Source organism: Pseudophryne corroboree, chromosome 4 (assembly GCF_028390025.1).
Source record: "Pseudophryne corroboree isolate aPseCor3 chromosome 4, aPseCor3.hap2, whole genome shotgun sequence".
NCBI classification, from domain to species: Eukaryota; Metazoa; Chordata; class Amphibia; order Anura; family Myobatrachidae; genus Pseudophryne; species Pseudophryne corroboree.
In genome coordinates, this window is record NC_086447.1 from 555,216,585 (window position 1) to 555,234,395 (window position 17,811).

Consider the following 17,811-nt stretch of genomic DNA (forward strand, 5'->3'; position numbering starts at 1 on the left):
TTACTCATTCAGGACCATATAGTAATAAAAATAAGATTTTACTTACCGATAAATCTATTTCTCATAGTCCGTAGTGGATGCTGGGGACTCCGTCAGGACCATGGGGAATAGCGGCTCCGCAGGAGACAGGGCACAAAAGCAAGCTTTTAGGATCACATGGTGTGTACTGGCTCCTCCCCCTATGACCCTCCTCCAAGCCTCAGTTAGGTACTGTGCCCGGACGAGCGTACACAATAAGGAAGGATCTTGAATCCCGGGTAAGACTCATACCAGCCACACCAATCACACCGTACAACTTGTGATCTGAACCCAGTTAACAGTATGATAACAAAGAAGTAGCCTCTAAAAAAAAAGATGGCTCACAACAATAATAACCCGATTTTTGTAACAATAACTATGTACAAGTAATGCAGACAATCCGCACTTGGGATGGGCGCCCAGCATCCACTACGGACTATGAGAAATAGATTTATCGGTAAGTAAAATCTTATTCTCTCTAACGTCCTAGTGGATGCTGGGGACTCCGTCAGGACCATGGGGATTATACCAAAGCTCCCAAACGGGCGGGAGAGTGCGGATGACTCTGCAGCACCGAATGAGAGAACTCCAGGTCCTCCTCAGCCAGGGTATCAAATTTGTAGAATTTTACAAACGTGTTCCCCCCTGACCACGTAGCTGCTCGGCAAAGTTGTAAAGCCGAGACCCCTCGGGCAGCCGCCCAAGATGAGCCCACCTTCCTTGTGGAATGGGCATTTATAGATTTTGGCTGTGGCAGGCCTGCCACAGAATGTGCAAGCTGAATTGTACTACAAATCCAACGAGCAATAGTCTGCTTAGAAGCAGGAGCACCCAGCTTTTTGGGTGCATACAATATAAACAGCAAGTCAGACTTTCTGACTCCAGCCGTCCTGGAATTATATATATATATATATATTTTCAGGGCCCTGACAACGTCTAGCAACTTGGAGTCCTCCAAGTCCCTAGTAGCCGCAGGCACCACAATAGGTTGTTTCAGGTGAAACGCTGACACCACCTTAGGAAGAAACTGGGGACGAGTCCGCAGTTCTGCCCTGTCCGAATGGAAAATCAAATATGGGCTTTTGTAAGACAAAGCCGCCAATTCTAACACTCGCCTGGCCGAGGCCAGGGCCAACAGCATGGTCACTTTCCATGTGAGATATTTCAAATCCACAGATTTGAGCGGTTCAAACCAATATGATTTGAGGAATCCCAACACTACGTTGAGATCCCACGGTGCCACTGGAGGCACAAAAGGGGCTGTATATGCAATACTCCCTTGACAAATGTCTGGACTTCAGGAACTGAAGCCAATTCTTTCTGGAAGAAAATCTACAGGGCCGAAACTTGAACCTTAATGGACCCCAATTTGAGGCTCATAGACACTCCTGTTTGCAGGAAGTGCAGAAATCGACCTAGTTGAAATTTCTTCGTGGGGCCTTCCTGGCCTCACCCACGCAACATATTTTCACCACATGTGGTGATAACGTTGTGCGGTCACCTCCTTCCTGGCTTTGACCAGGGTAGGTATGACCTCTTCCGGAATGACTTTTCCCTTAGGATCCGGCGTTCAACCGCCATGCCGTCAAACGCAGCCGCGGTAAGTCTTGGAACAGACATGGTACTTGCTGAAGCAAGTCCCTTCTTAGCTCCCGAGGCCATTAGTCCTCTGTGAGCATCTCTTGAAATTCCGGGTACCAAGTCCCTCTTGGCCAATCCGGAGCCACTAGCCACTAGCAGTTTTTAGCAGCCGTGCAAATGCATAGTCACCGCTCACGGGGGAGTGTATTTTCGCTTTGCAGGAGTACGAACGCCTGTGCAGCCGAGCGCTTGCAAACACATTTTGTGCAAGACAAGACCAGACCTGTAGTTACTTATCCTGTGCGATGATTGTGGCGACGAGTGACACAGTAATGACATCAGATACCCGCCCAGCAAAGCCCGGCCACGCCTGCGTTTTTCCAAACACTCCCAGAAAACAGTCAGTTGCCAACCATAAATGCACTCTTTCTGTAAATCTCCTTGCGTTCAGCTGTGCGATTGGAATTGTCGCTAGAACCAGTGCAAAACCACAATGGACTTCGTACCCGTACGACGCGCGTGCGCATTGCGGTGCATGCGCAGATTAGCCTTTTTTTTTTCACTGATCGCTACACAGCAAACAACGGCAGCTAGCGATCAACTCGGAATGACCCCCAAAGTCTGCTAAGAGTAAATCAAACCAGGTGTAAAACATTTAAAAGTCCACACTAATAAACATATCAACCGTGCACTGTAATCCTGCGTTTAGATCACTGCCGCATTCGTTAGATTATATGGGTATGTCTTAGACACATTCGGGGAATCAGATGTAGCCCATGCAATAATCATTATCATATTGCATCTGGCACCAGACATCGAGTTACTGCAAGACATCTGTTTAGTGGACCTCTTGAGATGAATCTCATGTCAACAGGCCCTTAGTGTACTTAGGCAGCATCTACATGTCCCTGCCAACCCACATCACGGCCCCATTGCACAGGGATCTGTAAGTGATAATTGCAGTCAGAGCAAACAGCCAGCTCAAAACAAATGACAGGCTAAAGCCACTGAAGGAGCAATTAAGGAAGAAATAAAAACTATAAACTAAAAAGGGATTTATAATGAATGATGATTGAGATACATTGTACTTATATAAAATTGGTTTATATACTTATAATGCTAAAGTATATACAACAGAAGAGTTGAGACTATAGGAGGAAGAATTATATTTTAATGCTAACATAATATAAACATAAACTGCACTTTTTTATATTTTTATTTTGTTGAAGCAAAAGCACTGCATACAATTCTGCAGACATAAGTATATGATCTAAGCATAAGAAATAATACACATAGGCCCTCATTCCGAGTTGTTCGCTCGCAAGCTGCTTTTAGCAGCATTGCACACGCTAAGCCGCCGCCTACTGGGAGTGAATCTTAGCTTAGCAAAATTGCGAACGAAAGATTCTCAAAATTGCGAATAGAAATTTCTTAGCAGTTTCTGAGTAGCTCGACACTTACTCTGCCACTGCGATAAGTTCAGTCAGTTTCGTTCCTGGTTTGACGTCACAAACACACCCAGCGTTCGGCCAGACACTCCCCCGTTTCTCCAGCCACTCCCACGTTTTTCCCAGAAACGGCAGCGTTTTTTCACACACACCCATAAAACGGCCAGTTTCCGCCCAGAAACACCCACTTCCTGTCAATCACGTTACGATCACCAGAACGAAGAAAAAACCTCGTAATGCCGTGAGTAAATTACCAAACTTCTTAGCAAATTTACTTGGCGCAGTCGCAGTGCGAACATTGCGCATGCGCAATTAGCGGAAAATCGCTGCGATGCGAAGAAAATTACCAAGCGAACAACTCGGAATGACCACCATAGTGAAAAGCAACAAAGTGCACTGTTTACTGAATGTTTCTATTTCTTTCTTTTTTGTTCCACACAAAACATATGAGGGCTAATGTAACAGCCTGCGAGATGCAGGCACAGACACAATTCAGGCAAGACAGCCCTTATACAATATTTTAAAGTGGCAATCATTTGAAAGGCAAAATCAGGTTGTTAATGATTGCATCTTTAAAAATATGGGCAGGCTTGGCGGTATTGCGCCTCTGTTACATAAGCCCCAATGACTTCTTATGGTAGCACCCCAAGCATAAACATAAATTGTTAGCACTTTGCTTTACTTCTTTTATTTCAATGCGTTCTCTGCTAAAATAAAAACTTAAGCTGGTCATACACTATTTATTTATTAACAGATTCTTATATAGCGCAGCAAATTCCGTTGCACTTTACAACTGGACACAATGATAAAACAAAACTATGTAATATCAAACAGTCATAGCGGTAGGAAGGCCCTGGTCGCAAGCTTACAATCTATAGGGAAATTGGCATTGATACACAAGGATATCTATTGCATAGTTGTCCACGAGATTGCAAAGGTTCTTGGTGGGCTGCATGATATCACATCACAGCAATGATGAACCAGTGCCAGGAGGAAGGGAAAGTGAAGAAAAAGAAAATATGTGGAGGGTATGTGTGGACTGTACAGTGGGTATATAACTGGATAGGAAAGCTTATGAAGGTTATGTGAATGGTTCTAGAGTTTGTTAAGCTTGGCTGAACACGTGAGTTTTCAGGGAACGCTTGAAGGTTTGGAGACTAGAGGAGAGTCTTATTGTGCGTAGTAGGGCATTCCACAGTAGGTGCAGCCTGAAGAAAGCTCTGCAATCGTGCATGGGAGCAAGTGATGAGTGTGGATGAGAGAGACGTAGATCTTGTGAAGAGCGAACAGGTCGGGTTAGGAGATATTTTGAGATGAGCAAAGAGATGTACGTGTCAGGTCCGGGTGTTTTTGTGAATCCGTTAACCCGGAACCAACCACAGGTGTAGGTGCTGGGGTATGAAGAAAGCAGGGAGGACGAAGGAAGTTCCGTTTCATATATTTATTAAGATAACAATTCAGTAAGGAGTTAAATGACTAGTTGTTAATCATCATTTTATACTGAAGTATTGCAGGAATGGCAGAAATAATATGCTAGAGAAAACTCAAAAATAAATAAAAGAAATGTTCATGGAAACATATGCAAAAACAAGCTGATGAATAAATGTTGAATTGTCCAAATATAAACAAGCTTTGATGCTGAACTGCAGAATGTGTTTAACTGGTTAATGCAGACATGAAGAAATAACTGTAAGGATTTGCAATGGAGTTTTGAGAGTTAACTGAGAGACTGTGAAGAATTATCCTTGTTATGACAACATAGAAAATATAAAGTACTGAATTGGGTTACTTGCGGGTTCCGGAGATCACTGTGAAACTGTAGTAGATGACAAGGTGATGAATGGGTTAAATGCAGAGTTGAACAAACGAACAGCTGAGGGAAATGGAATCCTCCAAACTTTGAATGGTAGGCCGACAAGGTAACCTCATGCAAGACTCTGGGAATTCAACTGTTTCCAGTAGGTGAGCAATTAACTGACAGCACAGCGGAGAGCCGGTGGATCTTTCAGCAGTGAAGGCTGCAGACGGACCCCTGGGAACGGAGGCGATATCTGGACCACGGGAATCACACAGGAATGCACGGAGAGAGCTCAGAGCTAGAGCACAGCGTTGATACAACAAAGCACTGGCCCAGAGTAACATGATCCCAGCCTACTTAAAGGCAGCACAAGCACGGGATTGGCTTACACCTGCCCACAGGTGTTTTCACAAGTGCTCTGTATTACCTATTTGGTCTCCAACATGGCCACCTCCTATACAGCAGACACACCACAGTGCCTTAGGCCATTTGGTCCCCGCACTCCCAGTTCCCAGACTCTGCATTACCTGTGCCACTGATCACGCCGCGTCCCCACACGGGCGCACAGCACCGCGAGCAACCGCACTGGCAACGGATGAATCCCAGAACCCGCATAGGTGAGAAACCGGTTCGTGACAGTACCCCCTCTTCTAAGGGTGGTCTCCGAACACCTTTGAACCTTATCAGGATTTTTGGAGAAGTATTTCTGTACCAGTCTTGGAGCATGAACATCTTCAGAGAAAACCCAGGATCTCTCCTCCGGACCGTTACCCTTCCAGTCGACCAGAAACTGTAAACGTCCATATCGGGAACGTGAGTCCACAATCTCTTTAACTTCAAATTCCTCATTCTGCAAAGAGTGAACTTTAGGAGATTTGGACTGGGTAGTACGGAACTTATTGAGAATCAAAGGCTTCAGTAAAGATGTATGAAAGGCGTTAGGAATTCTCAAAGACGGTGGCAACTTGACTTTGTATGACACAGGGTTGAGTACTTTTACAATGGGAAATGGACCAATAAACTTGGGAGCAAATTTCTTAGAAGGAACTTTGAACCTGAGATTGCGCGTAGAAATCCAAACTTGGTCTCCCACCTTGTAATTCGGTACAGCTTTACGTTTTCTATCTGCAAAAGATTTATAACGAGCGGAAGTTTTGACTAACGACTTACGCACACAACTCCAGATTCTGGATAGACGTTGAAGCTCTTGATCTGCTGCTGGAACCTCTAGGGCTGGCAATGGATGGAACTCCGGCACACGAGGATGAAAGCCGAAGTTAACATAAAAGGGCGTAGATTCTGAAGACAAATGGAAGAGATTATTATGAGCAAATTCTGCCAATGGAAGGTAGTCAACCCAGTCATCCTGTGAGGACGATATATATAGCCGGAGAAATGTTTCAAGGTCTTGGTTTACTCTCTCAGTTTGTCCATCTGTCTGAGGATGATATGCAGAAGAAAAGTTCAACTTGACATTTAAAGATGAACAAAGCGACCTCCAAAACTTGGCCACAAACTGTGTTCCCCGATCAGAGATGATCTCTCGAGGAAGGCCAAGCAACTTGAAGATTTCAGAGATGAACAATTTGGCTAGTAAAGGGGCTGATGGTAATCCAGTTAATGGAATGAAATGTGCCATTTTTGAAAATCGATCCACTATCACTCAAATGGTATTTCGCCCTTTTGATGGAGGTAGATCGGTCACGAAATCCATTGAGATATGAGTCCATGGTTGCTTGGGTATGGATAATGGATGTAATAAACCTGGTGGAGAACTTCTTGGACTCTTATGTTGGGCACATTTAGGACATGCTGCAATAAACTCTTGGACATCGGCTTTGAGACGTGGCCACCAATAAGACTGTTGAATAAACTTGAGAGTCTTTAGAACCCCAGGATGACCCATGAAGGAAGAGGAGTGAGCCCAGGTAAGCAGCCGTTTTCGAAGATGTGTGGCGACAAAGGTCTTACCAGGCGGAGGAACTGGAGAGGTTCGAGTCATTAAAAAGGACGTAGAATTCACAATGGCTTGATTCGTGGTAGCATCATTTGATTCAGAAGAAGCAAAGGACCGAGAAAGGGCATCTGCCCTTTTGTTCTGAGATCCTGGACGATAGGTGAGCTTGAAATTAAATCGTGTGAAGAAAAGCGCCCATCGAGCTTGTCGTGGATTTAAGCACTGAGCTGACTGCAGATATAGAAGATTCTTATGATCAGTATATACTGTAATGCGATGTTGTGCTCCTTCTAGAAGGTATCTCCACTCCTCGAATGCCAACTTGATGGCAAGTAATTCTTGCTCGCCGATTGCATAATTACGCTCGGCCGGGAGGAACTTTCGGGAGAAATATCCGCAGGGATGGACTTTTTTATCTTCAAAGACTTGTGATAACACAGCTCCTACTGCTTCTGTAGATGCATCCACCTCTAGTAGAAAGGGACGATTCAAATCAGGCTGTCGAAGAATGGGGGCTGACACAAAGGCTTGCTTTAAATCAGAGAAGGCTTTGATTGCTTCAGAAGACCAGTTCGTAGGATTTGCTCCCTTGCGAGTTAGGGCTGTGATGGGAGCAGCTAACGTAGAATAATTCTTAATGAATCTCCTATAGAAATTAGCAAAGCCAAGAAATCGCTGAATCCCCTTGAGAGTTGTAGGAGTGGACCAATCTCGGATAGCTTGCGTCTCTGGGATGGATAGCGGATAAATTTGTCCCCTAGGAGGGGTTTTGCCCGGAACCAGGACGACTGGGCAGTCCCATTCGCGATGAGGAGGTAGAGAGTCTGCTGCTTGTTTACTGGAAACATCCGCAAAGGATTGATACACCGGAGGTAGATCGAGAAGGCTAATTGACCGGAGAGGTACAATTGAAGCTACACAGTCCTTGGTACAAGATTTACCCCACGAAAGGACTTCCATGGTTTGCCAATTAAGTTGAGGATTATGTTTCTGCAGCCAAGGTAAACCAAGTATCACATCTTGAGAGGCTTTGGGAATCACGTAGAAGGAGAGGTATTCGGAATGGAGCACACCAACTTTCATCTTGAGACATACGGTTCGATGAGTAATTATACCATCTGGAATTCGACTTCCATCCACTGCTGTAACAGCAACGGCTGCTTCCAGAGGCATGGTTTGAACTTTAGACCGTATGACAAAGGCTGAGGAGATGAAGTTCTCGGCTGCCCCGGAAACTAGGAGAGCTGAAACTTTCACTGTAGAACTTGGAACTTCTAATTTAATGGACAAGGTTGGCTCTTTCCCAGAACGTGATTCTAAAGTAACTCCTAGCTTAACCTCTCTTGAATAAGCTAGGTGGCGAGAGTTTCCCGGTAGGAGTTTGCAGAATTTAACTAAATGTTCGGAGGACCCACAGTACATGCAGAGGTTACCCTGTCGACGACGAAGTCGTTCCTCCTCTGTGAGGCGAGAGCGCCCAATCTGCATAGGTTCTTCTGTCGTTACCGGAGACTGTGATGAAGAATCTTGTCGAGGCCAAGGATGATAACGTGGACTGGATCGCTCTGCCCTGGATTTCTCTAAACTTCGCTCCCTGTAACGTAGGTCAAGTTTGTTACAGAGAGAAATCAATTCATCCAGTTTAGTTGGCACATCCCGGATAGTTAAATCATCCTTGATTCTCTCTGAAAGTCCATTCCAAAACGCGGCGATCAGGGCCTCCTCATTCCAGTTTAACTCTGAAGACAACGTGCGAAACTGAATAATATATTGACTGACAGGACGTAAACCTTGACGTAGACGGAGAATCTCCAAGGATGCTGAGGTGGTCCTGCCTGGTTCGTCAAAGATTCTCCGGAAGGAAGATACGAACTCTTTGTAATTAGAGAGGATAGGATCACCTCTCTCCCATAATGGTGATGCCCACTCCAGAGCCTGACCGGAGAGGAGGGCAATAATATATGCGACCTTAGAACGAGCTGATGGGAAACTAGCGGATAACAGTTCGAACTGGATCTCGCATTGATTCAGGAATCCTCTGCAAAGTTTTGGAGTTCCGTCAAACTTACTCGGAGAGGGTAACTGCAAGCGGGACGTAGGCAGCGTCACAGGAGAAGCTGTAGTAGTTACTGGGACAACCGGAGTTGGAATCTGAACTTGAGACGTTTTAATAGCCGTATGAAGAGTCTCTAAACGGTCTGCCAAAGTTTGCATAAACTGCACTATTTGTGTCTGCATAGACTCCTGGTTTTCCAGACGGGAAAGGATATCTGACGTAGCACCGCCTCCTGCGAATTGGTCACTTGACGGATCCATGTGGCCAGTGCTTACTGTCAGGTCCGGGTGTTTTTGTGAATCCGTTAACCCGGAACCAACCACAGGTGTAGGTGCTGGGGTATGAAGAAAGCAGGGAGGACGAAGGAAGTTCCGTTTCATATATTTATTAAGATAACAATTCAGTAAGGAGTTAAATGACTAGTTGTTAATCATCATTTTATACTGAAGTATTGCAGGAATGGCAGAAATAATATGCTAGAGAAAACTCAAAAATAAATAAAAGAAATGTTCATGGAAACATATGCAAAAACAAGCTGATGAATAAATGTTGAATTGTCCAAATATAAACAAGCTTTGATGCTGAACTGCAGAATGTGTTTAACTGGTTAATGCAGACATGAAGAAATAACTGTAAGGATTTGCAATGGTTTTGAGAGTTAACTGAGAGACTGTGAAGAATTATCCTTGTTATGACAACATAGAAAATATAAAGTACTGAATTGGGTTACTTGCGGGTTCCGGAGATCACTGTGAAACTGTAGTAGATGACAAGGTGATGAATGGGTTAAATGCAGAGTTGAACAAACGAACAGCTGAGGGAAATGGAATCCTCCAAACTTTGAATGGTAGGCCGACAAGGTAACCTCATGCAAGACTCTGGGAATTCAACTGTTTCCAGTAGGTGAGCAATTAACTGACAGCACAGCGGAGAGCCGGTGGATCTTTCAGCAGTGAAGGCTGCAGACGGACCCCTGGGAACGGAGGCGATATCTGGACCACGGGAATCACACAGGAATGCACGGAGAGAGCTCAGAGCTAGAGCACAGCGTTGATACAACAAAGCACTGGCCCAGAGTAACATGATCCCAGCCTACTTAAAGGCAGCACAAGCACGGGATTGGCTTACACCTGCCCACAGGTGTTTTCACAAGTGCTCTGTATTACCTATTTGGTCTCCAACATGGCCACCTCCTATACAGCAGACACACCACAGTGCCTTAGGCCATTTGGTCCCCGCACTCCCAGTTCCCAGACTCTGCATTACCTGTGCCACTGATCACGCCGCGTCCCCACATGGGCGCACAGCACCGCGAGCAACCGCACTGGCAACGGATGAATCCCAGAACCCGCAGAGGTGAGAAACCGGTTCGTGACAGTACGTTGGTGTAGTTTGGTTAATAGCCGTGTGTGAGTAAAAGTATTTTATATTGAATATGGTACAATACAGGTAACCAATGGAGGGACTGACAGAGTGGGACTGCAGATGATGAACGTCTAGCGAGGAAGATTAGCCTTGCAGCTGCATTCAGAATGGATTGTAGTGGTGAGAGTCTCTTTTTGGTAAGACCAGTAATTAGACTATTGCAATAATCAATGCGGGAGATAATGAGATCATGGATTACAGTTTTTGCAGTGTCTTGTGTAAGGTATGGTCGTATTTTGGATATGTTTTTCAGATGCATGTAACATGATTTTTAAACAGATTGAATGTGGGGAACAAAGGACAGTTCAGAATCAAGGATGACACCTAGGCAGCAAGCTTGTGGTGTAGGGTTGATTGTTGAGTTCTCAACAGTGATAGAAATATCAGGTTGGTAACTACTATTGGCTGGTGGAAATATAATTAATTCTGTTTTGGCTATATTAAGTTTGAGGTCGCGAGATGACATCCAAGATGAAACAACAGAGAGGTATTCATTGACACGGCCCAATACAGATAGAGACCAATCAGGGGACGATAGGTAGATTTGAGTATCATCTGCGTACAAATGATACTGAAATCAAAAAGAGCTGATTAGTTTACCAAGAGATGAGGTATAGATAGAGAAAAGCAGAGGACCGAAGACTGAGCCCTGCGGTACTACAACTGAATGAGGTAGTGAAGAGAAGGTGGATCCAGAAATAACGGACACTGAAAAAGCGATTAGATAGGTAGGATAGGAACCAAGAGAGAACTGTGTCCTAAAGATCTAGGGATTGCAGTGTTTTTATGAGGAGTGGTCAACAGTGTCAAAAGCAGCAGAGAGATCTAGAAGAATAAGAAGTGAGTAATGGCCTTTAGACGTCGCAGTGACCAGACCATTCACTACTTTAGTCAGTACTGTCTCTGTGGAGTGTTGGGAACGAAAGCCTGACTGATGTGGGTCCAATAAGTTGTAAGAGTTAAGAAAGTGTGTGAGGCGAGTGTAGGCAAGTTTATCAAGTAGCTTGGAGAGGCAAGGGAGCTGAGATGGGATGGTAGTTTGAGAGAGAGTTAGGGTCAGAATTTAGTTTTTTCAGAATGGGAGTAATCACTGCATGCTACATACACTATGCAATTATCTGGCAGATCATGTGCCAGGTCTGACTGGTTGGAATGAAAATCTGGTAATGGATAAGAGCAAATGACAACCGACCATTTGCTCCCAAACACTGGAAAACAAACAAAATCTGTTGTTCAGACAAAATGGTTAAATCATGGATTTAACAACAGTTCATACAAGTCAGATCTGGCAGATGATCTACCAGATAATTGTATAATGTATGCCCAGCCTTACACGATTTTATGACAAGCATCAACTGAATGCACATATAATATAAATAATTATAGTAAGAAACTTACAGTACACTGGATAACCATCCCTGTCTGCACATGCTGCAGCCAACGTTCTACCATCATGAGCGAAACGCACAGAGAAACATCCCATTTGCCCGGCTTGCAGAGACAAAAAGCGTCTGTTAGGAATACGACAAGCCTACATGAAAACAAAAGCAATATTCAGACAGTTTTTCAAAATGCCACATGCATTTCTGGCTTCCACTATGTTCCAAATGCTTTGCTAGGTTTCAATTTGCGAAAGAGTTGATATTATGAAACACATTTAACGGTTTACTGTATAACTGTGTGTAAAGTCAACAAAAATAGAAGAACAAGGTGAAAACAAGTAAAGCATGACACAGTGCAAGCAGGCTATGGGGGGGGAATTCAATTGTGCTGCTGTGCATCGCCACATTTCCCGGCTGTGCACATATCAGGCACTTACGGTGGCGACATAGCAAGTTTTCCCTTGCACCTCTATGGGGTTCTGTTCTGACTATGGGGATAGTCAAGGAGCTATATACCCAACTGTGATGCTCTGTAATGCACAGCAAAGCAAAGGGCAAGCAGCAACCAGTGGTGCACATAGCCCTACAAGGTACGAGGGGGGATCATATAGTTTTAATTATCTGCATGAAGTTACTGAGCTATCCGGATGTAATTTGATCAACATACAGTAATCATTGATCCTTATGTGCATTATGTTGTAAATTACAGCTACTTATGTCAACTTGTTTTGTTTTCTGAGCTGGTACATGTCAGTAACCTGCATGATGGACAATACGGAAGCCAGCAGTGTTATTTAGTTCCCCCATTTGAAGGATAACAGTGCCCACCAAATCCATGATGAAATGGTGGCTGTTTATAGTGATGAAAGTCCATGATAGGACACTGTTGTAAGGTGGAAAAAGAACTTAAAAAAAGTGGACACATTTCCCTCTCAGATGAGCATCGATCCGGAAGACCCTCAATCACGCATGATCTTCATGATCTTGACATGGTGAAGAAAGTGGAGGTTCTTGTCCTCGAAGACAGACGACTACTCATTGAAGTGATCATGAAAGAAGTTGGCCTTAGTTATGGAAGTGTCATCACAATGGGTTTCCCGCTTGCTGACCCTATTTCACAAGCAAACTCAATGTCAACTTTCACAGTGGATTTTGACTCTGTTGGAGCAGGATGAAGAGAATTTCTTTGCACATCTCATGACTATGGATGAATACTTGGTCTAACCTGTACAATCCAGAGACCAAAGATATGAGCAAAGAAAGGAACCCCCTCCCAAAAAGGCTAAAGTGCAGAAATCTGCAGGGAAGGTCTTGCTGTCTTCTTTTTGGGACTGCTGTGGAGTAATCCTATTACCTTCCGAAGGGTCAAGACTATCACCAGCTCTTAATACTTCACCCCTCTGTAGAAACTGAAAGATGCCGCAAAATAAAAATGCCATGGTATGATCAGCAAAGGCATCCATCTCCTAGCACCCACACATTCAGCCCAAACGTCCGCTGTGGCTATGAAAACTTTGCCCCATCACCCTATTCGACTGATCTTGCACCCAGCGACTTCTTTCTGCTCCCTGAGATGAAGAAGCCACTTCGGGGTAGGCGATTTGACAACACAATGTTACGATTTACCTGCCTATAATGTCTGGCAGGTGAATTGCAAGACAAGATTATATGCTGGAGTAGTAAGTGCAGGCAGATGCAGGGTGGCACGGAAATAGTATAGCAGACTTGACAGTGGAATATTGTGGTGTCAGGAGACTTGAGCTAGGAGTGACTAGATACTTTCAGTGTACTGATGGCAGACTGTGGAGACTGAAGTGCAGCACTATACTTAGACACAGGTGAGAACCAGCAGATGAGCGAACACACAGCTATGAACCAGGACTAAAATGCAGGATCAGAATGTAACACCATAATCACCGTTGCAGATGAGGAATGTCCACAGAAGTGAAGGAATATAAGCACTTTATTAAGACAGCAGAGTAACAATGTACTGCAGTGAAGTCACAATGGTAATCCAAGATTTAAATGGCAGTCCAGTATGAAATTTGTAGAGGAGTATGAAGCAACTGAACAAGAATCCACAGATACAAGGATTGCTGGGCAACTACAGCTGTCCAATTTATAAACAGGAATGCAGGAGCACAGGCACTGAGTAACTTAGCTGCGAGTACTTAGGAATCTGGCAGAACACAGCAAGGCATAGAAACAAGGTCACTTAACTAACAAAGGGGGTAATTCAGAGTTGATCGCAGCAGCAAATTTGTTAGCAGTTGGGCAAAACCATGGGGGTCATTCCGAGTTGTTCGCTCGCAAGCTGCTTTTAGCAGCTTTGCACACGCTAAGCCGCCGCCTACTGGGAGTGAATCTTAGTTTATCAAAATTGCGAATGAAAGATTCGCAATATTGCGAAAAGACTTCTCTGTGCGGTTTCTGAGTAGCTCGAGACTTACTCTGCCAGTGCGATCAGTTCAGTGCTTGTCGTTCCTGGTTTGACGTCACAAACACACCCAGCGTTCGCCCAGACACTCCTCCGTTTCTCCAGCCACTCCCGCGTTTTTCCCAGAAACGGTAGCGTTTTTTCACACACACCCATAAAACGGCCAGTTTCCGCCCAGAAACACCCACTTCCTGTCAATCACATTACGATCACCAGAATGAAGAAAAAAACCTCGTAATGCCGTGAGTAAATTTCCTTACTGCATAGCAAATTTACTTGGCGCAGTCGCAGTGCGAACATTGCGCATGCGCAATAAGCGGAAAATCGCTGCGATGCGAAGAAATTTACCGAGCGAACAACTCGGAATGACCCCCATGTGCACTGCAGGTGTGGCAGATATAACATGTGCAGAGAGAGATAGATTTGGGTGGGTTATTTTGTTTCTGTGCAGGGGAAATACTGGCTGCTTTATTTTTACACTGCAATTTAGATTTCAGTTTGAACACACCCCACCCAAATCTAAGGGGCCCTACACACTCGGCGATGCGCCGCCGAGGTGCCCGACGGCCGATACGGCCGACGAGCAACCCGGCGGCGGGGGGGCAGTGACGGGGGGAGTGAAGTTTCTTCACTCCCCCCGTCACCCGGCTGCATTGAAGTGCAGGCAAATATGGACGAGATCGTCCATATTGGCCTGCATGCACAGCCGACGGGAGATCAGCGATGAACGAGCGCGGGGACGCGCATCGTTCATCGCTGGAGTCTCCACACTGAAAGATATGAACGAGTTATCGTTCATTTATGAACGAGATCGTTCATATCTTTCAGAATATCGGCATGTGTGTAGGGCCTATAACTCTCTCTGCATGTTATATCTGCTCCGCCTGCCGTGAACATGGTTTTGCCCAACTGCTAACAAATTTGCTGCTGCGATCAACTCTGAATTACCCCCTTTGTTAGTTAAGTGACCTTGTTTCTATGCCTTGCTGTGTTCTGCCAGATTCCTAAGTACTCACAGCCTGTGCACCTGCATTCCTGTTTATAAATTGGACAGCTGTAGTTGCCCAGCAATCCTTGTATCTGTGGATTCTTGTTCAGTTGCTTCATACTCCTCTACAAATTTCATACTGGACTGCCATTTAAATCTTGGATTACCATTGTGACTTCACTGCAGAACCAGCTGACAGGGCTTCCAGATGAGATCTCAGTAATATAAAACAGGAGCTCAGGTAACACAGGTAATACAGGTAACTTGAGTAATAATAAGATTTTACTTACCGGTAAATCTATTTCTCGTAGTCCGTAGAGGATGCTGGGGACTCCGTAAGGACCATAGGGATAGACGGGCTCCGCAGGAGACATGGGCACTTTAAGAAATAATTTAGTTCCTGGTGTGCACTGGCTCCTCCCTCTATGCCCCTCCTCCAGACCTCAGTTAGAGAAACTGTGCCCAGAGGAGATGGACAGTACAAGGAAAGGATTTTGTTAATCCAAGGGCAAGATTCATACCAGCCACACCAATCACACCGTATAACCTGTGATAACTACCCAGTTAACAGTATGAAAACAGCATATCATCAGTGCAAGACCGATGCAACTATGCCACACCAATCACACCGTATAACCTGTGATAACTACCCAGTTAACAGTATGAAAACAGCATATCATCAGTGCAAGACCGATGCAACTATAACGTAACCCTTATTGAAGCAATAACTACAGTATATACAAGTATTGCAGAAGAAGTCCGCACTTGGGACGGGCGCCCAGCATCCTCTACGGACTACGAGAAATAGATTTACCGGTAAGTAAAATCTTATTTTCTCTAACGTCCTAGAGGATGTTGGGGACTCCGTAAGGTCCATGGGGATTATACCAAAGCTCCCAAACGGGCGGGAGAGTGCGGATGACTCTGCAGCACCGATTGAGCAAACATGAGGTCCTACTCAGCCAGGGTATCAAACCTATAGAATTTTGCAAAAGTGTTTGAACCCGACCAAGTAGCAGCTCGACACAGCTGTAGTGCCGAGACCCCCCGGGCAGCCGCCCAAGAAGAGCCCACCTTTTATGTGACAAAGCCGCTAATTCTGACACACGTCTAGCCAAAGCCAAGGCTAATAACATGACCACCTTCCACATGAGATATTTTAACTCCGCCGTTCTAAGTGGTTCAAACCAGTGTGACTTTAGGAAACTTAACACCACGTTAGGATCCCAAGGTGCCACCAGAGGCACAAAAAGAGGCTGAATACTCAGCACTCCTTTTACAAACGTCTGAACTTCTGGTAGAGAAGCCAACTCTTTTTGAAAGAAAATGGATAGGGCCGAAATCTGAACCTTAATGGAGCCTAAGTTTTAGGCCCAAATTCACTCCAGTTTGTAGGAAGTGAAGGAAATGGCCCAGATGGAATTCTTCCGTAGGAGCATTCCTGGCCTCACACCAAGAAACATATTTTCGCCATATACGGTGATAATGTTAAGATGTCACGTCCTTCCTAGCCTTTATCAGCGTAGGAATGACCTCACCGGAATGCCTTTTTCCGCTAGGATCCAGCATTCAACCGCCATGCCGTCAAACGCAGCCGCAGTAAGTCTTGGAACAGACATGGGCCCTGTTGCAACAGGTCCTGCCTTAGAGGAAGAGGCCACGGATTTTCTGTAAGCATTTCCTACAGATCCGGATACCAGATCCTTCGTGGCCAATCTGGAACAATGAGGATTGTTCTCACTCCTACTTTTTCTTATTATTCTCAACCCTTGGGTATGAGAGGAAGAGGAGGAAATACATAGACTGACTGGAACACCAACGGTGTCACTAGGGCGTCTACCGCTACTGCCTGAGGGTCTCTTGACCAGGTGCAATAACTCTGCAGCTTTTTGTTGAGGCGGGACGCCATCCTGTCTATCTGTGGCAGTCCCCACCGAACTGCAATCTGTGCGAAGACTTCCTGATGAAGTCTCCACTCTCCAGGACGTATGTCTGGTGAGGAAGTCTGCTTCCCAGTTGTTCACTTCCGGAATGAACACTGTTGACAGTGCTCTTACATGATTCTCCGCCCAGCGAAGAATTCTGGTGGCTTTCGCCATCGCCACTCTGCTCCTTGTGCCGCCTTGGCGGTTTACATGAGCTACTGCGGTGACGTCTGACTGGATCAGAACCGGTTGGTTGCGAAGAAAAGTCTCCGCTTGACGTAGGGCGTTGTATATGGCCCTTAGTTCCAATATGTTGATGTGAAGACAAGTCTCTTGACTTGACCAAAGACCTTGGAAATTTCTTCCCTGTGTGACTGCTCCCCAGCCTCGGAGGCTCGCGTCCGTGGTCACCAGGATCTAGTCCTGAATGCCGAATCTGCGGCCCTCTAGAAGATGAGCACTCTGCAGCCACCACAGGAGAGATACCCTGGCCCTGGGGGATAGGGTGATCAACTGATGAATCTGTAGATGTGACCCGGACCACTTGTCCAGTAGGTCCCATTGGAAAGTCCTCGCATGGAACCTGCTGAAGGGAATGTTTTTCCCAGGACTCGAGTGCATTGATGCACTGACACCTGTCTTGGTTTCAATAGGTCCCTGACCAGAGTCATTAGTTCCTGGGCCTTCTCTATCTGAAGGTAAACCCATTTCTGGTCTGTATCCAGAATCATACCCAAGAAGGGCAGACGAGTTATAGGAACCAACTGTGACCTTGGGAAATTGAGAATCCAGCCGT

General features: G+C 45.3%; 1 protein-coding gene across 6 annotated transcripts in view; it reads right to left on the reverse strand.

The window, feature by feature from the left end:
* The window catches only part of AHI1 (Abelson helper integration site 1), a 688,430-nt gene that overhangs the window by 553,089 nt on the left and 117,530 nt on the right, over positions 1–17,811 (reverse strand). For all 6 annotated transcript variants that reach the window (XM_063917381.1, XM_063917377.1, XM_063917376.1 and 3 more), the window contains one exon: positions 11,682–11,814. In XM_063917381.1, coding sequence (XP_063773451.1) covers positions 11,682–11,814 — 133 coding nt within the window. The remainder of the gene's footprint in view (positions 1–11,681; positions 11,815–17,811) is intronic.